Source organism: Quercus suber, unplaced genomic scaffold (assembly GCF_002906115.3).
Source record: "Quercus suber isolate HL8 unplaced genomic scaffold, Cork oak 2.0 scaffold_354, whole genome shotgun sequence".
NCBI classification, from domain to species: Eukaryota; Viridiplantae; Streptophyta; class Magnoliopsida; order Fagales; family Fagaceae; genus Quercus; species Quercus suber.
Genome location: NW_027069806.1, coordinates 154,663 through 174,698, shown reverse-complemented (window position 1 = coordinate 174,698; position 20,036 = coordinate 154,663). Strand labels below are relative to the sequence as shown.

Here is a 20,036-nt window from a genome sequence, read left to right as displayed (position 1 = left end):
TGATTAGAAACTTTAAACTCAAAGGATTGGTGTCAAAAAAGGTCTTAATCAGATAAAAATGACTTGAGGGTGTTTTGTAAAAAACTCCATTTTGATTCACTATTTTCTAGTGAATCTTAGGTTTCCTATGGAAATTTTGTGTGTTTTGAAAATGTACCATGTAAGGCTTTTTATAGTGAAAAAAATAGGGCTTGGAACAGCTCCCGGGCGATGTGGGATTCATTTCAAATCTCAGCCATTATTATTATTATTATATCTTTGATATATTTGTTGTTAGTTTAGGTTGTTTAGTTTTGTATTAGAAGTATGCTAGGGTTTGTTAAATTACTATTTTGTTTGTAGTTCTGAAACTGTGTTTCTAGGCATGTAGTTGGGATGTGCATGCATACCCTATGTATACACACGCATACCCATGCCCAGAAACGCAAATTTAGGGTTCTTACTATTTTTTGTTTTAATTAGTTTTAATCACATGTTTAGGTCATGTTGAGTCTAGTTTTCACATGTTTAGATCTAGGGTTAGTAGAATAACATGTTTCACATGCTTTAATTGTTGAATTGATAATTAGGGTTTATGTATTTGATGAATCACATGAATATGCATATGAACTTGAACATGCATATGAACTTGAACATGCATAGGTGCTGAGGTGCAGCGAGGTAAGTGAAGGTAAGTCATGTATATGAATATGAACATGCATCTTTGAATATGATGATTGGTTTCCTTAATTGATGAATACCATGATGCTAGGTTTAAATGATTGAATATACTTGATGATTAACGCCTTGTTGATGTTTTTGCCTTGTGATGTACTTGTTGTCCTTGGATATCTATGTGTTAGATGAATGGTAGGGTTTTTATGCTATGGGTGAGTGTTGGACATATGCCATGTTTTAGATGATAGATCCATGTTAGTGTGTGTGAGTTTAGAATAATATATTAGAGGACCCTTTGATGGGATTAGGATTTGGAACACAATGAGTGGAGGCCAACCTATGGGTTGGGTGGGTGGGGTTGGGTGCCTAACACCTTCCCATTTCCATACCTAAACTCTGAACATGTGTTCTGGTAAAGACAAGTCATTCCACAAGGGAGCTATATTTATAGTTCCTAGACTTAATCTAGGTGGAGACTTAATCTAGGTGGCGACTACATTTTTCTCTGCCACGGTCCACTCAATTGAGGCGTTCTCCCTTGCGCCCACAGGGTCCATGTTAAGTGGCTTGATACAATTGTGGTAGCCACCTGTTGGATGGAGCTACAAGCTCAATTTTGGTGCAATGGTATTTGCAGACATGGAAGCATCTAGATTTGGAGCGGTGATCTAGAATGACAATGGCCAGGTCATGGCAGTGTTATTGTCTAAAGGTCTTGTAGTGACAAATAGTGAGGAGGCGGAGGTGTTGGCATGTAGGAAAGCACTGGAGTTTGTGGTGGAAGTTGGATTCTCAGACTTGGTGATTAAGGGTTATGGATACTGCATTTTGTACCCCTTATGATTCGGGCCTCCGTTCTCCAATGATGTAGGAATTTCAAAACCCAAGGTTGGTTTAGGGCCTAATCAGATTGAAATTGACTTGAGGAAAGTATTTTTGGAAAATAAAGCTCTTTTAGGAATCAAATAAAGCTATTTTTGAAAACAAAAGACCACGAAGACTCTAGGGCATGCGTATGCATACACTCGTATGCACACACATGCTCTAGACTTGCGTGCGCATGCTTCATGCATGCGTACACATACACGAGCATGTGTGTGCATGTTAAGGTTCCAAAAATTATGAAAGACAAGTTTTTATGCTTTAAAACTTGGTTTGGAATGAATCCCACATTGTCTGGGAGCTGTTCGAAACCTCCATTTTCGAACTATATAAAGCCATACACGGTACCTTTTCAAAACACACAGAAAATCCTAAAGGAAAACATAAGATTCACTAGAAATAGTGAATCAAAGAGGGATTTTTTTTTTCCTTCAGAAAACATCCTCAAGTCTATATTTTTCTAATTGAGGCATTTTCTTGCCTTGATCTTTGAGTTTCAAGCTTACTAATCACTTTTATTTTTGATTGTAAATAGATTGACCGAAGGGAACGATCAATATCAAGCCAAAGAACTTTGCTTTTGAGGTATAATGTTCTAGCCTTTTCTTATCTTTTCTTTCTTGTTTCAATATGTTTTCCTTGCCTTCTTTTATGTTATATATGTTTAACATGTCTGTTTAGTTTAGGTTTACTTTGTTTTTTTGTTTTAAAGAGGTAAGGTTGTTAGTTTAGTCTATGTTCTGTTGTGTTCTTTGTTTTCTAGGTTAGATTTAGGGTGTGTATGCATACGCATGCTTTCTTCATGCACACACATACTTAAAGTATGCGTATGCATACAACTAGGCTATGTATGTAAGCCCTATGTATGCGCACGCATACTCGTGCCCAAAAACCCTAATCCGACTTTTTTTGTTTTTATTTCTTCATCTTCTTTATACCATATTCTGCCTTGTCTTATTTTATGCTTTTGAGTGTCTGTTTCCATGTTGTTTTCTTTGTTTGTTCTCCTTATGCTAGATTAGGGTTTTATATTCCAATTTTGTTGTTTTGCCATGAGCATGCATATGATATAATCATGCATTGATGCATAGGTGCTGTGATGTTGTAAGATAAGTGAGATAAGTCATGCATTCATATGAACATGCATTTGTTTGAGATATATGGTATTGATCTTACTTTGATGAATATGAACTATATTTGCAAATGCTTTGCCTTGGATATGATAACATATTTGTTTGATCCTAGCATGCCTAGGTTTCTGCCTTGGATATGATATATGTTTGTTTGTTTGTTGCCTTTGGTTTATGTACGTTGCGATGCCATGATAGATGTATGTTAGGGTTTGGGAGTTTGCTTAGATGTATGCTTGCATGTGTCTGAGTCTAGAATGCAATATTGAATATGTCTTTAATGAGATTAAGACGTAATACACAATGAGTGGAAGCCAACTCACGGGTCGAGTGGGGTTGCGTGTCTAACACCTTCCCATCCCTAAACCTAAACTCCGGACACGTGCTCTAGTAATAGATCAATCCTTCTACGAAGGGCATTGTTTTTATGATTCCTAGACCTAATCAAGGTGGCAATTCCATTTCTTTTCTCTGCCTTGGTCCACTCTGCCAAAGCATACTCCCCCCGACTTGCTATGCCCACAAGGGTAACATCACAAATGTGATGAAGTCTATCAGCTCACCACGGAGCAATCTGTCTTTACTGGGTAATGTATATGATGATATTCGGTGTCTGATAGGGGGGCTTACGCGTGTGGAGATAAGTTGTGTTCGTCAGAATGCGAATTCAATTGCACACTCTTTAGCTCGTTATGCTAGGCAAGTAGATGATGATTTTGTATGGATAGAAGAGTCATCTCCTTCAGCATTAGAGGCATTGTATTTGGATTCTCTTTCCATTAATGAATGAATGAAGTTTGATTTTGGTTTAAAAAAAAAAAAATGAAAGACATATGTTAATGGGTAGTTATTTTTACATATATGTTTCTCATTTATTGGATTTTGATACGAAGTGGTATCACTTTTGCTAAGTCAATTTATGATAGAAAACAAAATTTAAACAGAAAATGACTTCCACTAAGCAAAATAGGAAAAAAAAAAAAAGAGAAGATTTTTATAGTAAAATAGACAAAAATTTTTGCAGGAGGGTATTTTGAAAAATAAGTATGTAAAGTAGAAAAAAGTAGGTTTTTATACTAAAATAAACAAAAATGTTTATTAGAGATGATGCGAATGCTCTCGTGCTATAATACCTAAACAAGCAAAAATAAAATACTGAAATTAAGTGTCCGTTTTAAAAAAACTTATTTAACTGAAATTGAAAACTTTTTACTGAAAGTAATATAGATAAAGGTAAAAGCATGGTTTTAAAAACCGGATTGGACCGGCCAGTCCAACTAGTTTAACTGAGAACTGGCCATTTGTCCGGTTCGATTATGGCTAAAAACTGAAAATCATCTAAAACCCAGGAATAACCGGGAACCTCCGGTTTAACAGGAATAACTGAAAACCGGTACGGTTAAACCGGTTTTGCAGATTTTCTGAAAATGCTCTAGAATGGAGTTATTTTGCAGAAATATTACTCTTTGTTTTTTCTCAGATTTGGAACTTAGGACACAATGAAGGGAGGCAGCAAAATGTTGCTTGTTTTTTTCTAGATCTGGAACTTAGTAGTGCTTTGTAAAATTTTTTATGGGGATGTTTTAGTTTCAGGCATGCTGTGTTTTAGTCTTTTAGAAAGAACTAGCATGTAGCTCCGTGCATATGCATAGGTACATTTAAAACCATGCATAACTATATATATATATATATATATTTATTTATTTATTTATTTATTTATGATTTGGAATATAATTTGATCTAGACTCTTCAGTTTTTGCACCCAATAATTCACTTGCCACAAAAATTAAAAAATTAGATGGGGCACATGGCACAAAATTGAACTTCAATTAAAATTCAATTTAGAATCTAATTGAATTTAGACTCTTTGATTTTTGCACCTAATAATTCATTTGACATATAAATTTAAAAATTAGATGAGGCACGTGGTGCAAAATTAGACTTGAATTTAGAATTTAATTGTGTTTTTTCTCAACTTCACATATTATTCTTCTTATTATTATGAACCCAATAATTCAATTGCCACAAAAATTAAAAAATTAGATGGAGCACATGGTACAAAATTGAACTTCAATTAAAATTCAATTTAAAATTTAATTGAATTTAGACTTTTTGATTTTTGCATCAAATAATTCACTTGACACAAGAATTGAAAAAATTAGATGAGACACATAGCACAAAATTAGACATGATTTAGAATCTAATTGGACCTACTCTTCAGTTTTTGCACCCAATAATTCAATTGTCACAAAAATTAAAAACAAATTAAATGGAGCACATGGCACAAAGTTGAACTTCAATTAAAATTCAATTTAGAATCTAATTGAATTTAGACTCTTTGATTTTTGCACCTAATAATTTACTTGACACATAAATTTAAAATTAGATAAGATACATGATACAAAATTAGACTTCAATTTAAAATTTAATTATATTTTCTTTCAGCTTCACCTATTATATATATATATATATATATATATATATATAGATGAGAGAGAGAATACGCTAGGTAGAGAGATTGAGAGAGCCAGAGAGGTGAAGCCGTGGAGGCTAGAGAGTAGAGACGTTTAGGTTGATGGATATTTTGTTGTTGTATTTGACTATTTGTTTTATTGGGTAGTGAACTGTAACCTCCTTCATCTCTTTAATTTGGCACAAGTAAAATCAATCTCATTGGTCAAATAAAATTAAAAGGAAAGTTTTAATAAATACGCCCATCCTTCTAGTCTTCCTTAACTTACGAGTAAATTACTAAATAATTCAAATTATTTCAAAATATTACTCATTAATATTGGAGAGAATCAAGGATTGGTGATAGAGCATTTAATAAATTATATTGAAGTTTGAAACTGAAGTTTGAAACTTGTTTTTTGGGTGTGCATATTCCGGTGGAGTCCAGGGACAATATGTGTGTATTTTTTTTTTCTTTTTTTTTAGAAACATGTGTGTATTTGTGGTGTAATAAAGTAGGGTGAGCTTTTCTTAAAAAAAAAGGTTTGGTGAGCTAGGTTTTAATTATTGGATAGCTGACCATCTTTTACAGTTCCACGTTGCCTCTTTTCTTTTCTTTTCTTGAATTTGGTACATTCATCTTTATTAGAGGAAAAACCATAAATCCTATTAATTTTCGGGAAAGATTTATTAAAGAGAATAAGTTACATCCGGAGCTGGCGTAAAAGACACCTTTTACGCCAGCCAATCGTAGAGCAATACGTCAGCAAAAACATTTAGACTCAATACACCTCATTACACGCAATTATAACCCACTTAAAACCCCAAATATTCCTCAAACACGTTCAAAGCTTCTTCTCCGAATGGAAAACCAAAGGCAGACTCTCGTCCTTGTCCTCACACCGGAGCTCCATTACGCCACAGTCATCATCGGACTTGTTTTTAGAGCCTGAAAAAGTTGTCGAATCCGCCGTTAGTCTAGTGTTACAATCTCAAGGTTTGTTTTCTCATGATTTGGTGGTTCTCCCCTATTTTCAATTTCAAAATATCAATGGGTTTGGGTTTTTTTCGAACGTCAATCACTTGATTTTGTATGGGTTTTGTTGATTTGGTATGGGTTTTGCTGTTTTTCTTATTGGATTCTGAAATCTTAAGTGGTAGGTTCAATGGGAGGGAGAATAATTGAATATGAACGAGGTCAAATTTTTCTTCCTTTTTTCAGAAAAATTGCAAATCTTAAATGGGTCTTGATTGGATTCTTAAATCTTAAGTGGTTGGTTCAAACCAATCTAATTGTGGTTCTTCAGTTTTTTTTCCAAGCTAGTTTGGGTTCTTATGAATTGTGTTTCGGTTCTAAATCATGATTTTTGTGTGCTTCCTTTTTAAGTTATGAAACTTTTTTTTTTTTTTGAGGTTTCCTATTTGGATCCCCAGTATTGCTCTGCCGTTGCTCTTTTGAAAGGATTCATTTAATTAGTTGAATTGTTCTTTATGTTAATATTTACATACATACCATTCATTTTCCTATAATATATAACATGGGAAATGGGATTTTTTTATTCTCTTTTATGTCTTAAAAATTTGAGATGAGATTTACTTAAACCAGATTATGCCTTTGTATGGAAACCAAGAACAACAAGATTCAGTTATATCTTCTTTTGTGTGGCTACGCTTGTTCTAATTGGCTTTCTATATTAGATATGATTGAGCTACCCTGTTCTCTCCCTAATGAAGCTTTTGTTTTAATTTCAATTGGCGATGTGGAGTCGGTGTCATAGGTCCCAAATTGTTTTGATCAAGATATGGCCAATCCAATAATTTGGCAAGTTTGTTCTTTTGTTCTTACCTAATAGGCTTTTTATTCATGACAAAATGAAAAACTGATTTGAAATGGCCAAGTTGTGAATTGCTGAGGTCCATTAGTTAGCCATATAGGTTGATTAAGTGTACTAAGTACTGTATGAATTCTTATCATGCATCCAAATGGGAATTTTTAGTTTTGAAGGTACTTATAAACAAAAAAGTTTTAGTTTTGAAGGCAGGTGACCTACCCTGCAGTTGTCATCCTGGATAATATATAATTATGTTATCTCATGTTCATACTAATAATATCTTTATGTGTCATAATGTTTTTAGCTCTAAACTCTATTTTTTTTGGGGTAAACTTTTTAGTCATAAACCTGCATTTGTTATATTAAGTAACACTGAAATTTACATGAGAATGAATGACTAAAAGGAAGCATAGATTAAAACAGAGTTTCTAATGCTCTTTTTTGGGTATTTTTTTGGGGGGTGGGGGGGGGTGGTTTGGTAGTTGTGCCCTTTGCATTACATAGCCAACAGAGTTTTTGTTAATGGTTAGAACGAGTGTTCTCAAGATGTATATGACTTTTCATTCTTTTTTTTTTTTTTTAAAATGACTTCTCAAGATTCAAGTGGGTTTCTAAGTGTTTTTATTGTCTGAATTTTTTTTGCTAATGTTAGCTGCAACTTATTCTGTTTTTCTTTTTTTCCCAGCTATGATGCAGACAGATGGTTTTGAATATTTAAAGGAAAACTGACCTACTATCTTGATTGAAATCTTGGAGTATGTGGCTAGAGTTAGTGAACACTTTGCCATCCAACACCAGCATGGAAATGAAGCCTAAAAATCCTGTATTTTGGAGAATTGAATCAGCAAAAGTCACTTCCTAGATTTGGTTTTCTATTTATATAGATGTAGAGGGGATAAAACCCTCAAATGAGGAAATTATATACTTTTAACTTTCTATAGTTCTTGCTCTTTTCACAGCAAAACCTTGTATTTTGGAGAACAATTGAATTTATAAATCATGCAAATGGCATGTTGCAAGTGGTAATTGGCTTATTACAGAAGTTGTGTAAATAATATCTATACCTTTGGCATCACAATCTAATCTTCTAGAGATCTTTCTAGTGGCAATTATTTCTCTATTGAATCTTAAGATGTCACTAAGATAGACTTCCACTAACTAGAATGTTAATTTGTTGAAGGAATCACCTAGTTTACAAGAAGGTGAATAAAACTTGAAAATTTTATCAACACATCTCAAAAAACTTTTAATCATTTCTTCCATCATTTCTCCCATGTAATATAAAACCTGACACAATTCAATATTTAAAGGAACTCGAGATTGTTAAATACTTAGTACAACAATTGAAAAGTTTTTAATTCCATTATTTAATCAGAAATAAAACCTATCACATAGGTTTGGAAACATATTAGGAAAAAAAAAAAAAAAAAAAAAACTAGTCACAATTCTATTTAAGGGTCTCTAATTCAGAATACATTCATTTGAAATAAAACCTGTCATGATATATTGTAAAAAAAGAGGATCATAGGATTGGAAATACATTTAAAATAGAGCCTATCATGGTTCGGTATACAAAAAGATGATCATAGGATTGGAAATACATTTAAGTAAAACCTATCACAATTCTTTCTAAAAGTTTCTAATTAACAATACATTCATATCAAAGTTTCTAGAAGTTTTAATGATTCAGTTGTTCCTCCAAAATATAGGATGTTTAGGCTTCATATCCACATCGGCATAGGATGACAGATTGTTCACCAACTTTAGCCATATACTCCAAGAATTCAGTCAAGCTAGTAGGGAAGTTTTCTTTTAAGTATTCAAAACCATCTATCTGCAATTCTGCATCACAGCTGGGAAAAAAGAAAAATAATCAGAGCTGGGGAAAAAAAATTGAGAATAAGCTGCAGCCAACATTAGCTGAAAAATCCAGACAATAAAAACACTTGAGTCTTAAGAAGTCAATACAAAACGAAGGGTACAACTACACAACAAAGCAATAGAAATATCAAACCTCATGGTGAACATTAAGTCATAATGCTTGCTGTCATCTATCTAGTCTCATTTTTTTTTTTCCCTTTTAATCATCAATCCTAGTTTGAAATTCTCACCAACAGATCTGGAACATCTATAAAGATTACTTTTTTTTTTTTTTTTTAAGTAAACTCTGTCCAAGTGGTATCAAGTATGTCATTAGCATTTGCCAATGTACTTCCAATTCTGTTATAACTTCAGCTTGTAAAAATCGTAATTTTTTTATTAGCATATCTTTTGACTGAACTGAAATTTGAGCACAATGGGATTGACCATAAGTTTATTGCTTTGAAATTAAACAAGAATCAGCAATTGGTTAATTTCTTTAATTTTTTTTCCACCTCATAGGGAAAATTAGTAACATCATTTTAAACCTTATGCACTTCTATTATATACAACCCTCACTCTAATTGCTTCTTAAAAATAATACTCCAAACAAAAGTCTATAAGTTCTCTTTGAATTTTCTAAATTAGTAGTATAAATAAGGAAGTAATTATTTAAATTTTTTATAAAAAGTAGAGAGAAGTCTTGAATCTTATTCTCATCATTCTAGTTCTTGTTCTTTTACTGTGAAAAATCCTATTCTCCTTCATATCATTGAAGAACCACAATCAGATGGGTTTGAACCTACCACTTAAGGTTTAAGAATCCAATCAAAACCTAATTAAGATTTATAATTTTTTCTGAAAACATGAAGAAAAATTGACCACATTCATATTCAATCCATCTCCCTCCCATTGAACCTACCACTTAAGATTTAAGAATCTAATAAGAAAAACAGCAAAACCCATACCAAATCAACAAAACCCATACAAAATCAAGTGATTGACGTCCAAAAAATACCAATCCCATTGATATTTCGAAATTAAAAATAGGGGAAAACCTCCAAATCATCCTACCACTTAAGATTTAAGAATCTAATAAGAAAAAAAGCAAAACCCATACCAAATCAACAAAACCCATACAAAATCAAGTGATTGACGTCCAAAAAAACACCAATCCCATTGATATTTTGAAATTAAAAATAGGGGAAAACTACCAAATCATGAGAAAACAAACCTTGAGATTGTGACACTAGACTAACGGCGGATTCGGCATCTTTTTCAGGCTCTAAAAATAACTCTGTTGATCACTGTGGCAGAATGAAGCTCCGTTGTGGGGAGGAGGAGGAGAGTCTGCCCTTCGTTTGCCGTTTGAAGCAGAAGCTTTGAACGTGTTTGAGGAACATTTGGGGTTTTAATTGGGTTATAATGGCATGTAATAAGGTGTATTGAGTTTAAATATTTTGGCTGACATGTCACCCCCAGAATGGCTGATTGGCTGGCGTAAAATGTGTCTTTTACGCCAGCTCCGGATGGAACTTATTCACTTTATTAAATCCATTTATTCACCCTCAATTCTTATGATATTACCAAATGAACATTAAACTTTCTTTATTTAAAACATTTAGTTTTGGATATAATGAAATTGTGAACCAATTTTTGGTTTTATTGGAGGATTATTATCTCAATGGTTTAAGAATAATTACTATATAATATTAATATTTAGTTACTGTGGGGGGAAAAGGGCACAATCCAACATAGTAGGCCGAGAGCCCATATGAGGACTACTGTGCGACCGAGACGAAGGAGATGGTAAGGGCAAGGCCCATCTGGAAGAGAGACCCACAGAGGGAGAAGTGATTACAATCCGAAGAGGTCGCCTTCTGTCCGAAGAGGTTACATTCCTCTGACGCGAATAGTAGGGATCAATTGAATGTATAAAAGGTCAAGATTATCTTCCGAGGACTCCTTCTGATCAAGATAAGCTCTGAGTACACTGGGAGACGATAAGGATGAAGAAATATCTAAAGGGAAAGCTGCTACCACCGTATTTAATGCTCTGAAGCAACTTTTCTGGCCGCATTTATATGGAGAAGACCCCTAAACAGTGTATTCTTACCTACCGCCACTCACACAGAGCTAAAGGAGATGCTTGACGTGATATATACTCAAGTAGACTCACGGATGAGGTATAAGTGGACGATGGAGATGAAGAGAAGGGAGGTTATATAAAGGAAAGAAGCTCCTAACAGGAAAGGGGAAAAAAAAAGAGAAAAGAGAGAGGAAGAACTTGACTAGGAAGAACTTGACTGTAACCCTAAGATCTGTGTTCATCAGATAATCAATAATATAGCTCTTCGGATATCCATTCTTTACGTGTAAATTCATGTTGGTTTGTGCTTGAAGGTTGTGATTCATTGTTGTTGATCCCATACTTAACCTACCTCTTTCACCTATACTCTACAAATTAATTGTTTTGGGCTTGGGCCACAAATCTTAACCCTAAAATTGGTACCGTCTATGGGGAGAGCTTGAGTGTAGCGGGAAGCAGCAGCAGTTGATCATGGCTGAACTAGGGTAACAACCGGCAGAATCTGGGGCGTCCCAACATATAGACCATTTTCTCAATTTGGAGCGGAAACAAGACCGTGAAGGCAGTGTGCATACTATACACACTGAACGAACTCAACTTCGTGGCGGAAGTCATGTTTCTCATGCAGAGAAAAACAGCATGCAAATAGAGATTGAAAGGTTAAGAAGGAGCTGCGCCATGCGAAAAGAAAACGTGCTGCCTCGCACTTTGATGACGACTCAGGTGACGAACAAGACATCACTTATGAACAAAGGTCTCGAACTCCAATAAGTGAATCTTTTTCATATGAGGATGAACATCCTCGCAAGAGGCAACCTCAAAGGCCATCACATGGAGGGGTGGGAAATGATGCCATGAGCAAGGCTTTAAACCAAATCTCTAGGTCACCTTTCATGCGTAGGATTGAAGAAGCAAAGCTTCCTCGGCATTTTAACCAGCCAACCTTTACTATTTACAACGGTAAAACTGACCTTGTGGAACATGTGAGCCATTTTAACCAAAGGATGGCTGTCTACTCCAGAGATGAAGCTCTGATGTGCAAGGTATTCCCTTCTAGTCTTGGACCTGTGGCCATGAGGTGGTTTGACAACCTGAAAGCAGACTCCATCAATTCCTACCAAGAGCTCACTCAAGCTTTTGGTTCACGTTTCGTCACATGCCGAAGGGTGGCCAGGCCCTTGTCTTCCCTGTTATCCTTGAACATGCGTGAAGGTGAGTCCCTTAAGGCGTATTCGGATAGATATTGGGAGATGTTTAACGATATGGAGGGCAACTTTGACGCAATGGCCCTAGACACGTTTAAACTGGGTCTCCCTACTGATCATGGTTTAAGGACATCCTTGTCCGGCAAGCCTGTCACTAACATGCGTCAACTTATGGACCGTATTGAAAAATATAAAAGGGTTGAAGAAGATCAGCAGCAAGGGAAGGGTAAGGATAAGGTTATCCCCCAGGACAGGAAGGACTTCAGGTCAGATCGTTACAACAACAATAAGCCGAGGAGAGATTTCGCTGGGCAGTCGGGCTCAGCAAATGCTCAAGCAGTCTATACAGTATTCAAGGAGCTAGTTCATCAAGTCCTGGAAAAGATCAAGAATGAATTATTCTTTAGGTGGCCGAGTAAAATAGTAGGGAACCCTGAGAGGCGCAATCACAATCTCTATTGTCAATACCATCAAGACCATGGGCATGCCACTTAAGACTGTAGAAGTTTGTGGGATCATTTGGACCAGTTGGTCCGTGAAGGCAGGTTGAGGCACCTTTTGCACCATTTTAGTGGCCGAGAAGGTCAAGTAAATTTTGAGTCCGAGAAGAGGGATTCTACGAAACCTCCATTAGGTACTATTAACGTCATTTTCACAGCGCCAGGAAGAACAGGGTCCTGGCCGTCCAAAGTTATGTCAGTAGCTCGGATACCAGCAGGGGATATAGGCCGAGATCTGAGGAGCTCTAGACAGGCTATTCCGCCCGTTTTAGGCTTTTCGGACGAAGATAAAGCTGGAACCATTCAACCTCACGACGATGCTTTGGTAGTCACACTCAGGATCGGGGAATATGATGTGAAGAGGGTGATGGTGGACCAGGGTAGCGCGGTGGAGATTATGTATCCTGACCTTTTCAAGGGGCTGAACCTCAGGCTTGATGACTTAACTCCATACTGTTCTCCTTTGGTCAGCTTCGAGGGAAGGATGGTCATCCCGAAAGGATAGATACGGCTGCCCGTACAGACTGGCTTAGAAGTAGTGAAAGTGGACTTCATTGTTGTAGATGTTTATTCCCCTTATACGGCAATTGTAGCCAGACCTTGGTTACACACGCTAGGGGCTATTTCCTCCACTCTGCATCAAAAAGTCAAATATCCATCCGAAATGGCGCGTTTGTGAAATCCGCGGAGATCAATCCTCGGCTAGGCAATGTTTGGTGACTGCCATACGACACGAGCCTGAGACTGAATCCTCAGCCAGGGCGGAGGGAGACCTATAGCAGTTAAGGGGTCGGTTATCACCCGTCGAAGGTCATGATGAAGGCGCTAAATGCGAGGACCTAGTGCAGGTTTTAATTAGGACCAATCCTGAAAGATACTTTCAAATCGGATCTCAGATACCTCAACCAGAGAAAGAAGAGCTAATTGATTTCCTTAAAAGAAATATTGACGTATTCGCCTGGAGTACTTATGAAGCCCAGGAGTGGACCCGGAGTTCATTTGCCATCATTTGAGGTTTAACCCACTGAGTGTACCCAAGAAGCAGCCTCTTCGGCGGCCATCCAAAGAGCATGCGGATGCAATCAAAGAAGAGGTGATGAAGCTCAAACAAGCTGGGGCTATTAAAGAAGTTTTTTAACCCGAATGGTTGGCAAATACTGTGGTGGTAAAGAAGAAGAGCGGAAAGTGGCGAGTTTGTGTGGACTTCACGGACTTGAATAAGGCTTGTCCTAAGGATCCTTTCCCTATGCCGAAGATTGACCAATTAGTAGATGCTACTGTCGGCCATCCTCGGATGAGTTTCTTGGATACTTTTCAAGGTTACCATCAGATACCGTTAGCCCCAGATGACCAGGAGAAAACCGTTTTTGTTACCCCCATTGGTAATTACCATTATAAAGTGATGCCATTCGATCTGAAAAATGTAGGTTCTACTTACCAGCGGATGATGACCAAGATGTTTGAATCACAATTGGGCAAAAGCATTGAGGTCTATATAGACGACATGGTGGTAAAAAGCAAGGTTATTTCTAAGCATGTGAAGGACCTTGATAACATTTTTGAAACCCTGAGGAGACATAAGTTGCGCTTGAATGCCTTGAAGTGCTCATTTGGTGTGGGATCAGGCAAATTTTTGGGTTACATGGTAATGCACAAGGGAATTGAGGTCAATCCCGATCAGATAAAGGCTATTCAAAATCTGCAGCCTCCTCGGAATCCGATAGAGGTTCAGAAGTTAACAGGGATGGCAGCTGCTTTGAACCGATTCATCTCCAGGTCCACGGATAGGTGTAAACCCTTCTTCTCGCTGATCAACAAGTGGAAGGGATTTGAATGGACTGAAGAATGTGCCTCAGCTTTCCAACAACTTAAAGACTACTTGGCTCGGCCACCAATTATGTCTAACCCTGAACCAGATGAGGTCTTATTTGCCTATATCGCAGTGGTCCCCCATGCTGTAAGTTTAGTGCTGATAAGAGTGGATCAAGGTATACAAAGGCCGATTTACTGTATAAGTAAGTCTTTACATAAGGCCGAGATCAGATACTTGCCATTGGAAAAAGCTATTTTGGCAGTAGTACTTGGGACATGAAAATTGCCCCATTACTTCCAAGCACATACTGTCGTTGTGCTCACGCAACTCCTACTTAAGACAGTACTCTGAAGTGCCGACTATACGGGGAGGATAGCCAAGTGGGGCACTATTTTAAGAGCCTTTGATATCAAGTATATGCCTCGCACTTCAGTTAAAGGACAGATCCTTGCGGACTTAGTGGTCGACTTCACGGAGCCCAGTTTAGAAGAAGTAACGACAAAGAGAGACATGGATGGAAAATCGGTTGGCATGATTTCTCAACAAGATCCTGCTCGTTGGGAAGTGTATGTAGATGGTGTTGCGAACCGGAAAGGTTCTGGAGTAGGGCTAGTCTTGATATCTCCAGAAGGAATCGTCATTGAAAAGTCATTAAGGCTGGATTTCGGTGCGACCAATAATGAGGCAGAGTATGAAGCCTTATTGATGGGAATGTCTATGGTCCGAAGAATGGGAGGAAAGGCTGTGGAGTTGTTCTCGGACCCAAGATTAGTTGTGGGCCAAGTACAGGAGGAGTTTGAAGCGAAAGATAAAAGAATGCAAGGATACTTGAATCGAGTCAAACGTCTGTAGGCGGAATTCAAATTTTTCAGCTTGCTACATGTTTCTAGAAGTAGTAATGCACACGCAGATTCTTTGGCCACACTAGCCACCTCTTCGGAGCAAGACTTGCCGAGAGTTATCCTTGTCGAGGATTTCCATGAGCCCATCGGAACAGGAAGGGATGCAGTCATAGTCCACCAGATCCGAGATAGTCTCTGCTGGATGGATCCTATAATCAAATTCTTGAAGGATGACACTTTGCCAGAAGAGCGGGGAGAGGCTGAGAAGATTCGAAGGAAGGCTACTAGATTTTGGCTGTCCGAAGACCGAAAGTTATACAAACGATCCTACTCAGGACCATACCTATTATGTATTCATCCAAAGACGGCTGAGTCGCTACTAGAAGAGTTGCATGAAGGAATTTGTGGGAGTCACACTGGAGGTAGGTCGTTGGCCCACCGAGCCTTTACTCAAGGGTATTGGTGGCCGAACATGCAAAAAGAAGCCCATAACTATGTAAAGAAGTGCGATCAATGTCAGCGATTCACGCCAAATATACACTAACCAGGTGGAGTCCTCAACCCGCTATCTAGTCCATAGCCGTTTGTGCAGTGGGGTTTGGATATAGTGGGTCCATTCCTAAAGGCCGCAGGAAACAGGAAGTACCTTCTGGTCGGCACGGACTATTTCACGAAATGGGTCGAAGCTGAGCCTCTGGCCAATATCTAAGACGTAGATGTGCAAAGATTTGTATGGAAGAATATCATTACCCGTTTCGGAGTTCCTCATACGCTCATCTCGGACAACGGCTTACAGTTCGAAAGTAATGCATTTCGGAGTTATTATAGCGAGTTGGGAATCATAAATAGATACTCTACCCCTTCCTACCCTCAGGGGAATGGGCAAGCTGAGACAGTTAATAAAGTCATAGTTAATGGATTAAAGAAGAGATTGGATGATGCGAAGGGCAGGTGGGTTGAAGAGTTACCGCACATGCTTTGGGCTTACAGAACTACGCCCTGCAGATCTACTGGAGAAACTCCTTTTTCGATGACTTATGGCGCTGAAGCTGTCATTCCTTTGGAAACAGGGTTCCCAACTCTAAAAACTAGCTTGTTCAGCCCGACCAGCAATGATGAACTCCTAGAAGCAGGCTTGGATTTGATCAAAGAAAGAAGAGAAAATGCAATGGTTCGGCTGGCGCATTACCAGCAGAAGCTCAGGCAGGGCTATGATGCCAACGTCAAGCTAAGACCCTTAGAACTCAGTGATTTGGTACTCAGAAAAGTCGTTGGCACTGCGAAAAACCCAGCCTGGGGAAACTAGGACCAAACTGGGAAGGACCGTATCGCATTACTTCAAGGGTTGGCATTGGGGCATATTTCCTAGAGGACTTGGATAGTCATGTAATACCATGCCCCTGGAATGTAAATAATCTCAAAAGGTACTATTATTAATCGAATCACTTCTTTGTTCATTATGATAACTTGTCATCCTTATTTGTTCTCTAAGTGTTTAAACTCAAATCTAATCATGCCTGTAGTCCTCGAACTAGATGATTTGGGTTAGTTAACACTCCTTATCGGTTCTCTAAGTGTTTAGATTTAAATCCAATCATGCCTGTAGTCCTCGGACCAGATGATTTGGGTTAGTTAACACTCCTTATCGGTTTTCTAAGTGTTTAAACTTAAATCCAATCATGCCTGTAGTCCTCGGACTAGATGATTTGGGTTAGTTAACACTCTTTATCGGTTCTCTAAGTGTTTAAACTTAAATCCAATCATGTCTGTAGTCCTCGGACCAGATGATTTGGGTTAGTTAACACCCCTTGGGTATTCCCCCTAAGTATTTTAATCTAAACCCAATCATGCCTGTGACCCTCGGACCAGGTGATTTTTAGTTAGTTAATATCCTTGTGCTGTTATTAATACTGAAGGTTATTTTTGGGATAAATCTTGCCTGACATTATTAACTGTGTTTAATGTCAACTCTAACCTGTGTTAGCATTCCTAGTACACATGCAAAAGGATCTGTCCAACTCTTATAATACTTGTTACGATCATCCCTTAACAGTAACCTTTATGTATTGTCTTCTTCGGAATCAATTTTAATTATATATATTATCAGCAAGATAGAGTAATTATGTTTGCCTACATTACCATAATTACAAAGTGAAGTTACTTGTAGCAAAGGAAAATCATATGGTATGCAACAAATACACCAAAAGTAAAAGAGAAACTACTTCATTGATCAAAATAAGATAGTTTACAATCCCCTACATAAAGGGAGAACAAGAGTAAAAAAAAAAAAAAAAAAAAACAACAACAACAACAACTAAAGTCTAAGTTTCTACTGGGGCTTGGTCCTTGGGCTCCGAGGATGTTTTCTTTTCTTCCAAGACCTCGCCCTTTTCCTTAGGTGGCTCAGCGGGGGTGCTCTGATCACCTGGCTGGCTGGAATCCTTGGGAGGCTCAAGGATGATTGGGGGAGCTTGGCCGACCAAAGGTTGCTCCGAGACCTCTGGGAGTTGTGTTGGAGGAGGGGGATCAGACTCTGGAAGCTCTCGAATGTCTGGGTCATAATAAATGCTCTTAGGCAGCCTCAGCTCCGAGTCAGCAGACACCCCAGCAGCATCCATCGCCTTGCCCCATGTCATGTCGCAGTAGTCCCGGGCAACCGAAGCAAATTGCTCAGTAAGACCCTTTTCGGTCGTCTCCACTCCCAGTTGGTAGGCCGCTTTCTTTTTAGCCTTGGTTGCCTCCTTTGCCAGCTGAGCGTCCCTCCAAGCCTGCTTGGTAGCCTCCCTGGCCTTCTGGAGTTCGGTGTGAAGTTCCTTCACAAGCGCTTTCTCAAATGCTAGATTGTTCTGAGTGTCATTCAGCAACTTGGGTTGGGTTTCGGCCTGGGTCTTATCATTTCTGAGACCAGCATTGAGGCTATCCCTTTCCTGGGTCACCCCCTTTAGCTGGTTCGAGATCTGAGAGACCTCCTCCTTTAGGCTGCCCAGTGCCTTTTCTGCCTCTGACCTAGAGTAGGCCTCCGCTTGGGCTTCAACGTAGGCTTTTCGATTCCACTCTTCGGCCACGAAGACTTGCTGTGTAATTTGAACAAGTAAAGTAATAGAGTTAGCATAAAATATAGAAAATTAATACTCCAATCGAAGAGCCGAATGAGCACGCTTACCATGGTCAGGTCCCTCTTCAGGGACATGAAAAGATCATACTGGTTGAAGCGCCTGTATGACTCCATATCTCGGGGGAGGAGCAGTGGTTGCTCCAAAGCTTCAGCTATGAGCCTAGCTCTACCCCCGTCATAATTCCTAATAGAGGTCTCCCAGGAAAAAGGAACACTATCTAGTTCCAGCCTGGGAGACCACGTGCGTTGCCCTCGGCGCACGTCGGCCACTGGAAGCTCCTCCCTGCTCTCCACGGAAGAGGCCCTCTTGCTGCGGTGGTCCTTTACCACCTTCTGCTGCTTGGTGGTCTTTGGTGGTACCACCACCTCCCGTTCCTCAGGCTCGAAAGGCCTCTTTTTCTTTAGATCCGGTATCGGTTTTAGGGCCGGATCAGAGAACTGAGGTGGGGGTGGGGGTAGAGGTAAGTTCACCACTGGCCGAGAGGTCCCCGTCTCCTTGGACTCAGCCTTATTACCCCTTTTCTTCAGAAGAAGCTTTAAATTAGACATCTCTTCTTCCTCGGAAGAGTCCTCAGGGACTGTAGTTAGTAGAAGTGGTTGGCGGATGCTGGATTGCCTGTTGGCCTCCTCCTCAGAATCTGTAGAGGGAATTACCTGTACCCCCCCTGAAGCGTCCCCTTCAAATTTAAATTTGTCAATCTGTTCCTCTAAGGAAGTGGATGAAGAGCCGATCTTTTCTCCTACGGCCACCGGTTCGAGAGGAACTTGTTGAACTGGTCGGATTAGCAAAGGAATGCACTGGGGGTTGGGGTGTGGAGCAGGCTCAAGGTCGTATGGCGCTAAAAAGTGTCGCCGAGCGACGTCTATTCGCAGTAGCCGGTGATCACCCTGTGTAATGGCGTTGCCAGCCGGCTGGATGTCTGCTTTCTTGGGCGTATGGCCGAGTATGAGTGGGATTGACCGGAGCTGTCCATCTTCACTTACGAATATCTCCGAGCATAGTAGATAATTGAAGGCGGGGGCGTTGATAAGGGTGAGCCGAGGAGCAGTATGTGCCTTATCTGTAAACAAACAAACAAACAGATCTGGTCAGAAGATTGAAATATGATGACATAAAAAAAAAAACAGGTTATGGAGAATGAAGATCCTAAGACTATTGTTAGAAATCCTAAGTCTAAGAAGTCACACCTGGCTCTCTTGGCTCGGTCGGACAGTGTAGACCATCATGCCATGCGCCCGAGACGATTAAATAGTTGTCTTTCATCCCTTTATTTGATTTGGGAAGGCAGGAGAACAATCTAACGATATCGGATCGGGATTTAAGGTAGTATCCTGCCCCTTTTTGGCTATGACATTCATACGTATATGCCAAGTCATGCCAGGTCAGCCCTAGTCCTAACTGTTCGTTCAAGGCATCAATGGCTCCTAGTATCCTAAAGGTGTTGGGCGCGCACTGCTCAGGAGAGAGCCTGTGGTTGCGAAGGTAGTTCAAGGTAATGGAACCCATTGGGAGGGTCATTCCCCCTTCAATGAAGGCTATCATTGGGATTACGACCTCTCCCTCTCTTCGGGATGTTAGTATCTGCTCCGAAGGGCAATATCTCAGATTCACTCCCCTCGGTATACCATAATTTTGCTTAAATTCCTCTATCAACGCCGG

General features: G+C 39.1%; 1 protein-coding gene and 1 long non-coding RNA gene across 2 annotated transcripts; both read left to right on the top strand.

Moving 5' to 3' along the window:
• Window positions 1-5,550: 5,550 nt before the first annotated feature.
• On the top strand, window positions 5,551-7,978 carry LOC111988594 (uncharacterized). Its single transcript, XR_010623680.1, has 2 exons — window positions 5,551-6,117; window positions 7,638-7,978. It is a non-coding gene; the product is annotated as an uncharacterized LOC111988594 (long non-coding RNA).
• A 4,125-nt stretch (window positions 7,979-12,103) lies between these two features.
• Window positions 12,104-13,111, top strand: LOC136061807 (uncharacterized). The gene is made up of 2 exons (XM_065760117.1): window positions 12,104-12,454; window positions 12,635-13,111. Exons 1-2 carry the CDS (start codon window positions 12,104-12,106, stop codon window positions 13,109-13,111), a joined length of 828 nt encoding a protein of 275 aa, XP_065616189.1.
• Window positions 13,112-20,036: the final 6,925 nt, after the last annotated feature.